Here is a 16,581-nt window from a genome sequence, read left to right on the forward strand (position 1 = left end):
TAAATCCTTTCTCTCTTGCATTTTAATGAGCGTTGTGCCCAGCCTGTGCCAGTGTCGTTTTCACAATATTCGCCAGATTTATAAGTGGTGATGTGGTACACGTTCGCTGAGAACTGGGTCGTAATTCTATTCGAAAAAAAAAACTATACAGATTACAGTCAAATTTTTGAAACAGTCCGAAGAGATAACAATCCGTGCGCGGTCGCTAGATCTGCACTTCCTTGTTTCTAATGGGACACCTGTGCGGAGCGTTCTGTGAGATATGAATGCGATGACTACGTAGTTGTGTAATATTTGTATTGTAAATTTATCGGCGATTGTATTTTCGTTCGACGTTCAAGAAAGCTGATGTCATTGCTGGTGAAAGCATAAAATTTATAGGACAATTTAAAAAATCTATTTTCATTTAAAATCTGGCTGCAGTGAAAATTCTTACTTCTTACAATCGAAACGAGTGATACATTTGAATGGTGAAACTTTTCACGATTTTTGCTGTTGTAAGAACATATCAACCAACGTATTCACTTTGATTGTGACCGCAACGAAAAAAATAGTAGGCGTTGTTTAGCTATGTGCTGCATACGTTTTACACTAAATTTTTTTGAGGTGTGAATGTGATGTGAAAATGTCAAAATTGTCCAAAACTTGACTATGGTGGTAAAGCAAGATCTCAATGTATTTATCAATATTAATAACGGAAATTAATATTTGTAGTAGGAGAAAGTAGAAACGTCTGTTTGAAGTGGGGTTATGTCCAGGTACAGATCATTCTATGTCAAAACCTCAAAATCACATCATGCAATTCTCTCAAGAATGAAGGTAATGGGCAGTAAGAGAAACGTGAAAAATACCTGGGAAATGTTCATCTTTGTGAGTTGTTTTTCGTTGGATTCAATAAATGTCTCGAAACAAGTCAATATTAACCGTTTGGCCTCAACTTTGAGAAGACGACGGGGCATTTTCTTTATGAATCCTGAAATTTCGTACCAAAACTCAATTTTATAGTAGATATGCGCACACAGTTTACGTCGAAAAACGTTTGCGCCAGTCGTTTCGTTATGTCAGCCGCAAGACGTTTCTGTCAAAATGTCGCATCCCAGAGTTGCCAACTGCGACTGGATTTAGTGTTATCTAAAATTCCCTATCACTAACCTAAAACCTAGCAACTGAAAAATTGACTAGGGACTGGTCACAATCAAAATGAATGAATAGATATTACGTACTCGTTACTGTAAATGTCTCGTCCCGTATTGAACCATACATATCTCGTATTTCGAGATCTTACGCTCACTTTCATGTTAATTGCATAACTCAATCATACCACAGAAATTGTCGAAACCTGTTGTATCGTGGGAGGTTGCCAGAAAAAATGTCTTGAAAGTGACAGGTTGCAATAGGAAAATGGTGGATAGAAAAATGAAGGCCCGCATCACGTGGAGAAACGTCGATGACCCGTCGAAATCATAACATTTTTTACAGGACATCACACCGACACTCATTCAAAACTGCTTATAAAACGAGCATTTAAAACAGCAGGGATGCTCAATAAATTTTATATGTATTAGGAAACGTCGGTGCGATCTGGTCGGTGTTGTGGTCCCAAATTTAACCTCTTTTATTATTAGTTGGCACAGAGCAAACGGCTCTTGTAGTATAGAGGTCGAAAGTCCCGGTCACGATGGGTGGCCGTCGTCGTCGATGACGACCTGGAAATATCGATCGGAAAGAAAATTGTAGAGTCTGAGGGCTATTAACGTCGGCGCGTTGTCAGCAATGCAAACACTTGAAATATGTCGCATATCTCGTTCGTTCGCGGTAACCCACCGTGTCATACCTCCTGTCCAATTAACAGTTTCATTCGTGGTCAAAGTTTTATTTTTATTTTGCAACTTTTTTCCCGATTTAATCGACGGTTTGCCGGCTTTTTACACGACGTGCAAGAGAAGATTCTCACTTATCTCTTACCTTTAGAATGCACCGTCCTTCAGCTTCGTTTTCAGCAACTGAGACGTTGTAGAAACTTTGGTCGAAGATCGGCTCGTTATCGTTGACGTCGTGGATGGTCACTAACACTGTCGCAGAAGACGATAGCGGTGGAAAACCGTTATCTGTAGCTACAACGGTCAATCGCGGCACAGGATCAGTTTCACAATCGACGTGAGCGCGAGTCGTCACCAAACCACTTCTAGAGTCGATTTGAAACCAAGACGAATGCGTTTCCGCGGTGTCCATCAGGGTGTAAATAATTGCACTGTTATTGCCTTCGTCCTTGTCGGTGGCCAACACCTGGATCACCGACGTTCCGGGATCAGACACTTCCATGACGTTGGCTTGGTAGGTTTCACGTTCGAATTCGGGAGCGTTGTCGTTGATGTCTGTCACCATCAAATTTATAGTCCTAGAGGCGTGCAAAGGAGGATTCCCTCTATCTGTGGCCACCACGTTCAACGTGTAGTTCGGTTGCAATTCCCTGTCGAGCGGCAGCGACACGATCACCAAGTAGATGATGTTGTCCCTGGTGGTCAGACCGAAATGACCGTCGCCCCCGCTTAGGCTCACGTTGATGTTGGAGTATTCGGTTTTGGAATCGGGATCATTGACGGATATCCTCGCCACGAATTCACCAGGCTGAGCCGATTCGCTAATTTTCGGTGTGGCATCGTCGCTCAAAAATATCACGTTGATAGTGGGCTGATTGTCGTTAACGTCTGTGACTTTGATGGAAACGAACGCCGTAGTTTCTAGAGGTTGCAGGCCGTGGTCTCTGGCCACGATGACGAGCTCGTGCAGTTCTTTCGTTTCGAAATCCAAGGGCTTATTTACGACTATAAGACCTGTTGTCTGATCGATCCTGAACATGTTGTCGCGATCGCTTTGCCGTCGATTGATCGAATATTCGATCTGTCCGTTCTCGGCCGCATCCTTGTCCGCGGCGAAGACCTGCAGAACACTCGTTCCTACCGTCGCATTTTCCGGTACCGTTGCGATGTACCGACTTTGATTGAAAATCGGTTGGTTATCGTTGACGTCTTGGATAGTGATGTTGACCGTCATTTCACCTCGTAACGGCGGCGTCCCTCCATCCAGAGCCTCTATCACCAGACTATAAACCGGAGTAGTCTCCCTATCTAAGAAGCCGTTGATTTGTAAGTCGAGATAAAGAACTCCGTCGCGCTCCCTGTGCGACGACAGTCTGAACGTGTTGTTTACGTTCCCAGCGACAATGTTGTAACGTTGCGTGTTGAAGATGTCGAGGTCCAGGTCCCGGGCCGGATGCAGAGTCCTTTTGACGTCTCTTGGCGTGTTCTCCGGAAATTCGATGGTCATCATCGCCATGGGAAAAGTCGGGGCGTTGTCGTTCTCGTCGAGCACTTTAACGACCACTTTCACATTGTCACCGCTTATCGGGATCGCCACTAGGGAATAACTGGAGCGCGTTTCGCGATCGAGAGACACTTTGGTCCGGATCTCTCCGGTGGTTTGGTCGATGGCGAGGTCCGTGTCGACGGCACTTCCCACAGGCACGATCAAGTACGGAGGACCGCTGTCGGGGGAGGCGCCGTCTCCTATGAAGCCGATCCTGGTGCCGACGGGCGCCCCTTCGGAGACTTCCAGGTCCCGCACGTGCTCCGCTCGGGACGCCACCACGAGGAGGAGCAGCAGCAACAGAGGCGCCATCGTCGCTGGGACCGTCATCGTGGAGGCTCACGCATCCTGAATAGAGGAAAATGATGGATACGTGCGAGAGGGTGGTCGAGACGACGGCAGCGACCGCAACGCGGAAGAACGAAGCATCCCTTGATACGAAACTGCTAATAACCAGAACAAAAGCGCTACTATCGGGCCTGAAAACATGAGACGGTGCCGTTGGTGCGCGCTCGCTCTCTAAATATGTTTGTAATGGTTCCCCAATTTACCGGATTCCTTTAAGGTGCCGTTCCGGGGATTAAAGGCGGGTGCACGGTTTCAGCTAGTTACGCACGATCTGGAGGCGTGAGCGTTGCGAGATTTGCGACTGTCGAGGTTAACTGTTTGTGTAGGTGAACCTCCGGAGTAAACACGACTGGACAAAAAACAAGAATTTTAAAAGCCTCGGCCTCCTCATGCAACGCGCTGCCGTCGCACCGTGACAGTTCAGGTCGGGCTGAAAATTGGGAATTCTTCGTCGGTCGCTGCCGTCGGTACGTCCTCACCTGCGGGAAATCAATAACAGCTCTACCACGAAGAGCGTTGCAGGTAGGTAGGTAATCCACTCTGTCGGGTCGGTGACAAGACACCGGCGCACACTTTCTCACATAGATCACTAACACCGTTGATCGTCGCGACGACGTTTTCGCCGCGCCGACTGCCGTCACCGCCGTCGAGTTTGTTTTCGGGACAGCGCCGCCGTCTTCACTTGATTCGTTTAATGGCGAAACAGCGAAAAAAAGACGCGGACCGACTCGTCGTCTACGGTCTTGAGATGGACTGAGCAAGAGCGTAGAAGCGGCGACTGCGAATGCCCTCCCCGCATTCCATACAGCCTCCTGCCGCGCCCCGCAACCTGTCTTAGCTGGCCTCGACGCACAGGTATACGGCGGCAAGTTTGAAAAGAGGACCATTGTCTCAAACCCACAGAAACAAACTATTGTCTTGTCTATTCGCAGGCCGGCACTGCTCACGCTCTACTGGCGCACTTATAATCGGACTCTTTGCCTAATAAATCGGTCCGAATGCTGAGAGATTTCGATGCTACGTCAGACCGACAACTTCATACATTAAGTATTTTAATAAATCCCGGACTTATGTACCTACATAGACGCATTTTCAACAATAAATATGTCAGGATAAAACGTATCACGATTTCTTTAAGACGATAGGTACGAGTATTTCTGCATATTTTAAAATTCAACCGTGCAGATACCAACGACCAGTAATTTTTTTTTTTTTTTGGCCGTTATGATCATTTCCATTTTGAACTTGATTTCATCTAAAAATTTCGTCTTGCATTATCGCTGTGCCCATTATGACTTGCTATTATTAAATTTAAATGTTCAGAACTCACAGTTGTTTCTCTTTTATGCACCTTAATTCGAATCAATTAATCAACGTACCGTGACCGCGTGCTTTAATTTTAAAATCATTATTCGCTGACTTTTTAATAACGCCAACACTTTAATCATATCATTCTTGTTGTCAGTTTATGAGGATTTAATCTTTTATAAGTATTCAGGAAGATACGCTGGGTATTGACACTCGTTTATCTTATCGAATCAGGAACAATTGCCGAATCCCTGCCGCAACATTTATTTAGACCAGGAAAGAATGTTCGCAGTCTCCGATGTATCCATTTATCGTTACGGATATTTCTAACAAGTGATATCTACATAATTCGTTTTTTAAGCACTGTTTAAATAGGTATGTAAATATGATCAACAAAAATAAAGATACGGGGTGGCTACGAAATACAAAACTTCTGAAATTATGTGGCGCAGCTTCAATCATACTAACTAACAGCGGTGAAAAGAGATTTTGACGAAATTCTTACAAACAAGGTTGTGTAAGTATGGTAAATCCAGTCATCGTTTCCATTTTGACAATAGAACTCTGTCCATTTTGTATTCTCAAGTGTAAACCATTTTTTTAAATAAAATTCTTGTAGGTACAAGTAAATATCGAAACTACTTAACTTTTCATTAAACAAACTTATTGTAGTGCATTTGAAAATCTAAAATTAAACCAGATACTTATTGGTAACATGTATGTATCTACATAATATGTATATTTTTTAATTTTTGACCAACCATAATATCGGGTGTTCATTTTAATTTCCGGTCAGAGTTGGCGTTGAAAGTCGATTGTGAAGCCCCACTCGTGTAAAAACGTAAGATTTAAACAGCTGATCCGTGATCCGTAATCCGTATGATGCGTTGACAATCGAATCTTCAACGCTTACTTTGAGAATAAATTTAAATGAACACCCCATACATATAACATAAGTAGGTACATACCTGAAAGTTAAAAAAAATCACTTTGAAAATAACAATGATAATTAACCGTTCCGGGATTTTATTCTGACTCTATATGTATACTGAAATCAACTAGCTATGATGGTTCATAGCTTCATTACTTCATGGAAGTTAATTTTCCCCGAAAGTTACCCTTTCAAACAGTGACCGCGCGACCGCGCCCGATGGTGCTTAACTTCACTGATAGGTAAAATTAAGATCGTATTATTATTGCGGACGACGAATGGTAATTAAATTTTATCCGTATTTCATGCTACAGTTACCTACTTATAACCACATGCATATGCAGTGTCTTTGTCAGAAGATTGCTCGAAAAAGTTATTACTGAAAACGTCCAACCTGCACGTATAATTTTTTGTGAAGTATCCTGCAATATTCCATCTTTGGATGACATTACAAATCACAAGTCATATCTATTACATAGCAAATGATTAATTGCACAAAAGTCTCCAACCAAAAAACGTTATCGATCAATTCATTGAAACGTTTCCCGACAAGGCACAATTTCTTAATAATAACAATAACAAATTCAAACTGTTTAAAGCTAAGAAATATGGACTGGTTTAAGTGATATCATGTGGCCAAAAGTAAGGTCTGTTGTCCATTTCAAAAAGTTACAGCACGCACTATTGATTATTATCAGTGCAAGAGTGAAGTCGGTAAAATTCTTCACTACGTGGAAGCAGCTCTTCATTTTGTATTAATTTCTTGTACCACGCAAATTATAAACTGATATAGCTGCATACTGCAAGATTTCCGTGGGTTACATATTTAAAATTGATAAAAATTATGACCTATGCAATCATCTAGGTGGTAGTTTCTTAGAGACCATCATGGTTGTTCAAGTTTGGTGGTGGCGATGCAAATTTGTGGTGCATGAATATTCGTCGGATTAAATTTAATACTTACTTACGAAATGTTAATTGCAACGAGCGCATTAATAAGATACTTTAGTAAACTTGTATTTCATGCGTTAAGTCGTCCACCATGAATCCGAAGTCAATACTAGTGGTCGGCTTGGTTTATTTGTCATATCCGTATTTATAGATACTGGTGGTAATGAAGCACGGAGAGAACCGAACCGCGCGATAAAGCCGCGATATTCTCAAACGTATATCTCTATTTAATTTATAACAATCTCCGGCTGGAAATATGTACAACACGACGCGGTTTAGCTGTTGTTTCTGCTTCGTTCCGTGATTAATTCTCTAACTAACTAACTAATTTGCCTACTAGCTCGCCAGATTCTCATGATCATATCTGTAGTAAAGGAAGGGACAGGCGGCCATTAATTCCAAATGGGAAAAATCGACGAACACATGAACGCACGAACTCCACTCGACGTAATATGGAAGAATGATCTTGTATATCTATCACAGTTGAATATTCTCGTTCAAAATACGGTGCGTGCCGGGTACATGTTATTACACAAATTATTTCGGAGAACTCCAGTCCCATGGGTTTTTATCAAACGAAGACACCATCATGAAAGCGCCCGACGAAAACAACACAGGAAACCAACATAAAAATCCAACGATTTCACACTACGGAGCGAATCAAGCGTATCAGTTCTTGTACAGAACCGTACCTGCCGAAATTATTACCTGGTTCTACAGATTTACAACTCTTACAAGACGTTTTCTCACAAATTCGGGACTTTTCCTTCATTGGAGAAATTTTACTGAAAAGAAAAGTATTTCCTCCCGACATTAATTTTCAAATAAGAGACATTTTCCTCGACATGCTGTGTCCGATCCTTTCTCTGGGCTACGTAAAATTTGTGTTAATGTTAAAGGTAGACCGCGAAGGACTGAGGAGCTTCTGGGTATCAGAAAAAGGTTCACTTATTATTGCTTCAATAGAAGGGTGGATTGGCACTCTTTATAAATAATTTTCCATGAGACCTTATTTTTTTGTAATTTCTTCATTTGGTTTACTTATTTTAGTATAATATCTTTTTATGTACGAGTGAATTTTTAAAAAACGCCAGTGGAAAACATTTGAGATTGGCGTGCTTGTAACAGGAAGTGACTCCTATAATTTGGACATAACCGTCTGTTTATGTAACAATGCAAATTCCAAATACGCTCAATTATGCAGTTGGAATGTAAAAAGTTTTATTTCTTTTTAATTATGTATGTTTGAACGCAGTCTGGGAAAAAACCGTGTAATCTGAAATAGTTGGTTCTAATGTGAAATAAATTATAATAAAAATGCACACGAATATGTCATTATCTTGATAATCACACGGTTAAGTCGCATCATCACTGTGGGGATTAACCGCAGGATTAAACTTAATTACCGCTCTTTCAGCACTCAATAAAACCAATAAAATGCAAATTAGGTTGCTATTACGATTTTTTATATAAACACAGTACAACTAATTGAATATCAGATTTAGAGGAGTGTGGGGCCAGTGTGGCAGTTTTCCGGCGTTTTCCACGTGCAAATCGTAATTTAACTGGACCGCTGTTTCCATCCCCATGATTTTAGAGGCTTTTTTACCGTACAACTTGACCATCGCTTCACGTCTCTTCTTTCCCGCAGGTTCAATAGGCAGATTCGTGATTTCACTTTTAGTGTGATCAATGTTTCTCTTCTCATGACTTGCTTCGTCGATTTCCTGTTGGCTTCTTATGTAATTCGCGTAATCTTCTGTTTGTTTAGCGTAAACGTTTCGGATGTGTTCAATTAACATTTTATTTTCGTGCTCGAGACTCAACGCGCGCGACTTCCAATAGGCAATTTGTTCGTGTTTGTGCCATTCACCGACCTCTGCCGTCGTACTTGCAACATGCGGTGACCAATCCATCCCGGTAATATCAACCACTGTTATCGCCGAACATAAATCATCTGTTCTACGTTTGAAACGCGTTTCTTTTAGGTACGTGTAATACCTAATGTTACTTCTCTTACGTCTGGAACGTCTGTCCAAATTCCTTTTGTGTGATCTTCGATATTTCTTGCTGATATTAACTTTACGTTCCACTACGGGCACTACGTCACAGACTCTCATCTTCCATTTTGTTTTTGTCACAGTTTGGAATAAAGGTCGGTAGGGGGCGCAAATGAAGATGGCTAACTTCAAACGATTTTTATTAGATGTACAAAATTCTGTTTCAACGACAAGAAGCCATGATAGCTCCGACACTATCGAAATCAATTTTTTCATTGATATTTTTAGTTTTGATGTTTTCGTCTTGATTAGCGATGAAAATTAAAGGTCCATCCTCCTTCCATCCATACTTATTAACCCAAACCTTCAACGTGAGATCATCAACATCTCCCAAAAGCTCAGCCAAGTGTGTTCTCTCAATTGTTTGATACGTAATTCCGACTACGTGACAGACGAATTTACGGATGGAATCTAAAAATCCGGTGATCCGTTGCGTCAATTCAGGCAAAGAATGGATCCGTGTCCAAAACAGTTGAAAATCGCATTGCTCCAATATGTCTGCTAAGTAGATAATTTGATTAATAGGTTCTTCAGCCAACTAAAAATGAAATTTCAACAATGCCTTTTTTTTTGTTAAAAAAATACTCACTTGACGCTCATTTAATAAACATTTGCACAAAATGAAATTTGTGTTAGGTAAATTTGTCAAAGCTTTCAGTAAAATCTGGCTAGTGATGTCAATATTAAAACTACTGGGATTGAACTGATACAATTTCAACACCGCCAGGTTGGCCTCCAAGTCGTAAGCGTTTTCTCTTGACTGAATTTCCACATAATGCTCCAAAGTAGGTAAATTATCTGGATTGTAGCTACAATTTGAGGTTATATCACATTCGTCTTCTTTGTTTCAAATGTCATATGCGATTTAATTTTACCGTTCGATTCCTTTAAGCATCATTGCCACAGTTTGTTTCATTGCTTCTGCCATGGTTTTCAGCAAATTTTTTTTCAGTAGTACACAATTTCCAAACACGTTACTTGACTTTTAGTGTCGTCGACATTCGAGGACTCGACAGCGCGCATTCGCTTACCGTCTCGGAATTAAGAGGGCGCTGTCGGAAATCGGAATCATGACCAACTTCATTAAACTATGTTATGGCCATTCCAATTCCATTAAAATGGGCTTCGTATGAAGTATGTCATGGATAGTGATGAAGTAGTGCCATCTGTTTGTTAGACATCAAGGTAAAATTGCCGTCAAATTTGAATTTTTGTCAATCAAAAAACTCTGAAAATGCTCATTAAATGCGTTATTTGTGGCAATTCTGAAAAACCTTTATTTCAATTTCCCAGCGACAGTGGAGTTAGAGCTGAATGGTTTGAGGTTCTTCGGGAAATTTGTGGTACTAGAAAAGAAATTCGTTAACATAGTTTAATGAAGTTGGTCATGTGATGGAGATGAAGTGGCGATATCTAGTGAAATTTAGAATAATCACACATTTAAAAAGTTAAATATCAGGTTATGTTATATGCCATTTCATTGTCAAAAACTGTCAGTTTATACTTTTATGACGACGAAAACGTATAAACTGACAGTTTTTGACAATGAAATGGCATATAACATAACCTGGTATTTAACTTTTTAAATGTGTGGTTATTCTAAATTTCACTAGATATCGCCACTTCATCTCCATCATCGACTTGTCATTTGGTTTACTTTTTTCGACATTTGGGATGGCCATAACATAGTTTAATGAAGTTGGTCATGTCGGAATTTCCTATTGTTTAATAATTTAATAAAGCAGTATGGATGGCTGTTCCGTTCAACGTAGAAAGTTGATCTGTAAATGCTATTACGCGAGCCGAGTTTGTAACGTAACACGTTCGTCTCGTCTAATTGCCATTCTAGTTTGGATGTCTTTTACAATACACGAACGAGCCTTCCAAGAATGTGGACAAATTTTCACAAGAATCTTTAATTCGCAGCAACAATTTTTCAACGAGCATTTACATTACAGGCTCGCCTTGCGTAGTTTCTTTCTGTATAGTCAAATAAAAAAAACTGGTCGTCAATGTCACATTTTGGTATAAAATACGCTAACCAAGTACCTACCAATCGCTCACAATTGATGTGGTTTTATACTATAAATACAATCAGCGCACGGAATAATGCTAGTTAATCCGACGTGCGATGCTGTTTATTACTGTACAGGTCGACTATATAGTTTTTGCAGAGTTTTTGTTTCGTTTTTATACAGCGTGAGACGGAAGCAATGTCCGGTGGCGTCCCAAGTGTTTTGTGAAATTTTTTTGAATAATATTTGATAATGTTGTCATAAATTCTCAAACAATAATGGAAACAATATTCAAACCGTACGACACCAGGTAATCTGTCGAATCTAGCACTGTTTCAAAAAACAGACAAATCATTATTAAATCGTGAAATTAGATTGTGCCAGACGCTCTAGCGCAAGTACTGTGCCGCACGTTCATGAAATTCGACCCCCACCACTAGAATCGCGTAAATCCACAGGCGTAAATCTGTCCGAACACTAGAAATAACATTGACGACCACTTTTTGTTGAATTTGACTGTACATTATGCGAATTTCCACGTTTCGTTACAGATACATACTTTCAAAATTACTACTACTTTAGTAGTTTTATGGAACTGGCCATGTTTGAAAATTTTGAAATTGTTAAACGACTTAATGAAAGTATATTACGGTGATCAAAATCTAGCAAATGTGAAAGGACTTTCGGGTTACGGAAGTTGCTGGTCGCAAAGTACTAGTTTATGTATGCGATTACAAGATGTAGGTACATAAATTAAATATAAATTCTATCAAGAGTTACTTACTATAAAAATGTAAGGTGTATATAAATGTAATAATTTGTTAATAATAAAGCAACAATTTCCACCTAAACTTAATGTCACAAATAACATTAGTCTTCAGTAAATATTAACATGACGTCCAACTGAACTAGTGTCAACTACTTCTTCAGTTGTACCACCAATATTACAATGATTATTGCAACAATTACAAGCCCTATCAGCATCAAGATCAACAACTTGCGTCTGTACTTATTTTGATATCGCGACGCTGTAACTAATTGCTCTGTTGCCTCTTCTACATTACCAGCAGCGTGATCAATACTATTTTCAATGGTATCTTTAAAAAACAAAAAAATAAAAAAACAGTCTTCTAAAAAAGGGGGGAATTACCGATGGTTTCCGTTTGAGCGTGAACCAATGAGCCCAACTCCCGCATTATTTCATTCACATCAAGCACATCAGCCTCAATTTGCTTGATCCTAGCTTCTCTTTCCACCAGCATATCTTGTTCAAATGCCATCTCTCGCGCCAGTTGCGCTTGTCTTTGCTGATCTGACTCTTCTTCAGGCGTGTAATCATTTTCTATGCTCACCGAAACCAACAAATTGGATTTCTGCTTGTTAGCAAGATCTTTTTGTAATGAATAGTACCGTGTGATGGCTTCCTTGAAATTCTCCTCCAACTTTTCCACCTGTAGTTGTTGCTGTTTCTCACTTTTAGAAACTAGTTGTTTGAGTTTATGGATATTTTTACTAGTTACTGATGCTATCTGATTTGTGCTTAATTGAGTTACATGTCTGAAATTTTATTCTTTTTATTATTTCCACTTTAAGGAAGAAGGCAACACTCACATCGTATTTCTAAGTCCTTGATTGTCTTTTCTGGTACCGATGGTTTTCAAAGCGTTATCTAATGATTTTAAACTAGAATTTATTGTGTAAATATTCGTAACGACATTGTCACATAAAGTGTTAAATTCTGGAGAGCGCTTCCCGATAAAACCCACCTCGGTGGAGGCAGTCGCTCCGTAATTATATTGCTGTTTGCTCATTATCGTGCACTCTATGCTCTACGCCTCTTCACATTTGACGTTTACTAAACTAAAAAGTTAGGTTATGGTATGAAAATATACGCGAATATATAAATACATCCTAATATTTCAACTCAACAATTAGTTTCCAAAATTCTGATTTTTTTTTCTTTATTTTATTTTAAATGTGAAGGTCATTCACAATATATTCTTTAAAACACAACAAAAAGATGTATTGTTGGTTGCCAAACATGGTAAATGGTAAATACGATGTACAGAAATTCGGATTGAAAATGCAACCCACAATACTGTTACAAAATTAACGTTGAAATTGGTATTTTAACAAACGACACAGAATAAACTTTGGTAATCCTTTACCCTCTGCAAATAGGTGACCATGTGAGAAAGATGTTCATTATTAGTTATTACTTATTACCTATAATTATACAGGCTGCCCCCAAGAGTATGCAACACGCAACACGCCTCGTGTAATCATTCAAGTCCAGATAAAAATCTCCACCTAAAATCTAAGTTTTACGTGTAGTTTACGTTATTGTGATTCGTTGGCGGTGTGCAAGTTTAAAGGTAAGGTGAATTGAGATAATAACTTAAAACATAACCTCACATTAACAACAACCTGTTATAAATCTATACGCATATGTTAAAAAAAAAACAATTTAGGGCTGATGAATTTCAACAATTTACCGCTTTATGGTTGCTTTAATATCGTCAATTACTATAATTCATTTATTACTTTAAGGTCAATAAACTGATAACGAGCAGTCAACAGCGGCCACTTGCCAGTTGCCACATATCACATTAATCGCATTTTAACGCACTAACTAGAACTATGCGTTTGATCATTTTGGACACTGCGAGTTCTGTGGCAGAATGGGCCGCCAAATACGTCATGAAGAGAATCAACGATTTCAAGCCAGGTCCTGACCGCTACTTTGTCCTGGGCCTCCCCACAGGTAAACCGTCTATTAAAAAAAAATCCATTTGACATTAACTGCCGCTTTCAGGAAGCACTCCATATGGAATGTACCAAAAATTGATTGAGTACCACAAGGCTGGTAAAGTGTCTTTCAAATATGTAAAAACCTTCAACATGGACGAGTATGTTAACTTGGCAAGAGATCACCCGGAAAGCTATCACTACTACATGTGGAACAACTTTTTCAAACATATAGACATCCAACCCGAAAACGCGCACATCTTAGACGGCAACGCCGCCGATTTGGTGGAGGAGTGCAACAACTACGAGAAAAAAATCGCCGAAGCGGGAGGAGTGGAATTATTCATCGGGGGCATAGGCCCAGACGGGCACATCGCCTTCAACGAGCCAGGGTCGTCGCTAGTTTCGCGCACCAGAGTCAAGACTCTAGCCCAAGACACTCTAGAAGCAAACGCGCGCTTCTTTGGTAACGACATCAACAAAGTCCCCAAACAAGCGTTGACTGTAGGAGTGGGAACAGTGATGGATGCCAAAGAGGTGGACCGAATCGGTAAAAATGTATCGTATTGTAATCTGATCGTTTCTAGGTGATGATCTTGATCACTGGAACCCACAAATCTTTTGCTTTATATAAGGCTATTGAAGAGGGAGTGAATCACATGTGGACGGTTTCTGCTTTCCAGCAACACCCACATACCCTCATGATTTGCGACGAGGACGCCACCTTGGAGTTACGGGTGAAAACTGTGAAATATTTCAAGGTCAGTAGTAAGTCACTCATGACTAACACTTAGTGATGGGCCCATAGGTGGTGGATGCTGCTTTTAGTGTTTTTATTTTGTGTGTGCGTGTTAACACTATGTTTTTAACACAGGCGCTGAGCAATGTCCATCATAAACTTATTCAGGACGATGTCTCTCTTGACAAAATGAGGACTATTCATTAATTTTGTCGTTTGACAAAGGTAATAATTAGACATCATTGAAAAATGATGGCAAACACCAATCATTGTAGTTGTATTAAGCTGACTTATCTACAGCAATTGATTAATTATGTTTGTTTCAGAGCTTATCGGCGGTTCATAATCAACTGGTTGAAGGGTGATAAAGATCAAATAAACTATATATTTTTCTTTTATGTATCCGTTATTTTTATACAACGTAACTAATTATTTTAGATTTATTTGTGTTGGTAAGGTCGACGCTGTAATCATACGAACAGACTTTAATAAACTCTTGTTGATAATCGATATTGTTGAATTAACATGAATCCTCATAATTTGGGACGTTGATAAAATAAACAAAGGGATTCGTATTGTGTTTTTTAAACGCAGCTATTAAATAACAGAATTCTTTGAAAAAAAAAAAACGCCACAAAACAAACAAATTATTTTGCTTCCCCGTTATCTCGCTGTTTTTCTAAGAAATCGATTATCAATTATATAAGTAGATCGTCATTACAGTTCGATCATGATGAAGCAAAATTTTCACATATTTTTAGATTCAGTTATCATTAGAAGTGTTTCATCCATCGATCAGTACTGTCGTGGCAAAAATGGATGCCGTCAATATCTCCGAATTAGAAAATCTCATTCAACTAAAAGACAAGAAAATCATAGCAACTAAAATGAAACCATTGACAGCACCTGGTGAAAACTACGGTAGTCTGATGTTAAGTCTGGATATTACAGTGGAAAGCAGCACCGGTGTCGAACAATTGAACTTGGTTGCCAAGACTTTGCCTCCCAACCACGAAATGCAAGAAATGTTCAACTGTTCGGTAACATTTCCCAACGAAGTGGCTTTTTACAAGACCATAATCCCGGCGTTGCAAAGTTTGCAGCGAGAACGTGGAGTAACTCAGGTAGTTAACTTTGCAGCCAAATGTCATGGAAGCCGGTTAAACTTACACGGAGTCAACGATCAAGTCGACAAAGATGCGTTTCTAATACTGGAAAACCTCAAAGTTCGAGGTTTTGTTAACCTGGACAGAACCAAAGGGTTCGACTTGGTGGCTTCGAAACTTGTCCTCAAAGATTTAGCGCAAATGCATGCCGTAGGTGTGGCTTTGAAACTTCAAAAACCGAACATTTTCGAATTGAAAATCAAGCCGTATCTGCCACCTTTTACTCTCTCCAAAGATGTATTCGACGACTTGGAAATGAAATACATGAAGATTATTAACAGTGTTCCTAAACTGAGACCTTATTTAGATCGCTTGAAGAAGGTTAATTTGCATATTTATCCCGCGGGACCTCCTCGAGAACCATTCGCTACAATCTCTCATAACGATTGTTGGGTCAACAACACCATGGTGAAAGTAGACGAAACTGGAACCCCCATCGAAAACAAACTGGTCGACTTCCAAATTTGCGATTACGGATCTCCTGCCAAAGATGTACTCTTTTTCCTGTTTTCCAGCGTCCAAAGTCATGTTTTGAAGAAATACTTTGATGAACTTATAAACTTCTATTACGACACTTTTACGTCAGTGTTGTTAGAACTGAAGTGTGATATAGCGGAATTTTCGCGTGAAGCGTTCGACAACGAACTGACTTTAGAAGCCAGAAACACTCAGTTTGTTCACACTGTGTTGATGCTTTTTCCAATTTTTGCTCCCAAAGGAACTATAACTGATATTGCTAACACCAAACCGTCCGATATTGGCAACGTCGAACCCACAGACTTGCACAAAGAGAAACTCGTGTTCGTCGTTGAGGAGTTTGCTAAAAGAAACTGGATTTGAACTTTACCTATATGTACTAGTTTTTTTTATGACATTGTGAGTTTTAGCGTCTTTCTATTAATACATTTCCAGAAACAAATAAAAGTCATTGTTTACTTTCTGATAACCA

The 16,581-nt window shown here is 39.6% G+C and overlaps 6 protein-coding genes across 7 annotated transcripts in view; 2 read left to right on the forward strand and 4 right to left on the reverse strand.

Moving 5' to 3' along the window:
• The window catches only part of ds (dachsous cadherin-related 1), a 121,869-nt gene extending 117,378 nt beyond the window's left edge, over positions 1-4,491 (reverse strand). Inside the window, exons 1-2 of the mRNA XM_069052484.1 lie at positions 4,194-4,491; positions 1,966-3,714 (exon numbers count right to left, since the gene is read on the reverse strand). Coding sequence (XP_068908585.1) covers positions 1,966-3,696 — 1,731 coding nt within the window. The 5' untranslated portion in view covers positions 3,697-3,714; positions 4,194-4,491. The remainder of the gene's footprint in view (positions 1-1,965; positions 3,715-4,193) is intronic.
• Positions 4,492-8,348: 3,857 nt separating this feature from the next.
• Positions 8,349-9,061, reverse strand: LOC138132402 (gem-associated protein 8-like). Its single transcript, XM_069049877.1, has one exon. The coding sequence runs from the start codon at positions 9,022-9,024 to the stop codon at positions 8,389-8,391; it is 636 nt and encodes a 211-aa protein (XP_068905978.1). The 5' UTR covers positions 9,025-9,061; the 3' UTR covers positions 8,349-8,388.
• A 26-nt stretch (positions 9,062-9,087) lies between these two features.
• Positions 9,088-16,581, reverse strand: part of eIF3k (eukaryotic translation initiation factor 3 subunit k) — a 117,196-nt gene continuing 109,702 nt past the window's right edge. The window contains exons 2-4 of the mRNA XM_069049876.1: positions 9,840-9,944; positions 9,554-9,773; positions 9,088-9,502 (exon numbers count right to left, since the gene is read on the reverse strand). Of these exons, the coding sequence (XP_068905977.1) occupies positions 9,128-9,502; positions 9,554-9,773; positions 9,840-9,892 (648 nt within the window). The 5' untranslated portion in view covers positions 9,893-9,944 and the 3' untranslated portion in view covers positions 9,088-9,127. The remainder of the gene's footprint in view (positions 9,503-9,553; positions 9,774-9,839; positions 9,945-16,581) is intronic.
• Positions 11,684-12,935, reverse strand: Syx13 (syntaxin 13). Its single transcript, XM_069050235.1, has 3 exons — positions 12,591-12,935; positions 12,130-12,536; positions 11,684-12,076 (listed from the first exon to the last, which is right to left on the reverse strand). The coding sequence occupies exons 1-3, from the start codon at positions 12,788-12,790 to the stop codon at positions 11,898-11,900; spliced, it is 786 nt and encodes a 261-aa protein (XP_068906336.1). The 5' UTR covers positions 12,791-12,935; the 3' UTR covers positions 11,684-11,897.
• Oscillin (glucosamine-6-phosphate isomerase Oscillin) lies at positions 13,204-14,976 on the forward strand. 2 transcript variants are annotated; one of them, XM_069050233.1, is made up of 6 exons: positions 13,204-13,354; positions 13,530-13,743; positions 13,795-14,264; positions 14,315-14,488; positions 14,602-14,691; positions 14,793-14,976. In XM_069050233.1, exons 2-5 carry the CDS (start codon positions 13,620-13,622, stop codon positions 14,671-14,673), a joined length of 840 nt encoding a protein of 279 aa, XP_068906334.1. In that variant the 5' UTR covers positions 13,204-13,354; positions 13,530-13,619; the 3' UTR covers positions 14,674-14,691; positions 14,793-14,976. The 2 variants fall into 2 exon arrangements, with proteins under 2 accessions (XP_068906334.1, XP_068906335.1); XM_069050234.1 differs by lacking the exon at positions 14,602-14,691 and having other exon boundaries at positions 13,220-13,354.
• On the forward strand, positions 15,122-16,572 carry LOC138132646 (uncharacterized). Its single transcript, XM_069050231.1, has one exon. It carries the CDS (start codon positions 15,282-15,284, stop codon positions 16,470-16,472), a length of 1,191 nt encoding a protein of 396 aa, XP_068906332.1. The 5' UTR covers positions 15,122-15,281; the 3' UTR covers positions 16,473-16,572.

The sequence above is a fragment of the Tenebrio molitor genome, chromosome 6 (genome assembly GCF_963966145.1).
Source record: "Tenebrio molitor chromosome 6, icTenMoli1.1, whole genome shotgun sequence".
NCBI lineage: Eukaryota > Metazoa > Arthropoda > Insecta > Coleoptera > Tenebrionidae > Tenebrio > Tenebrio molitor.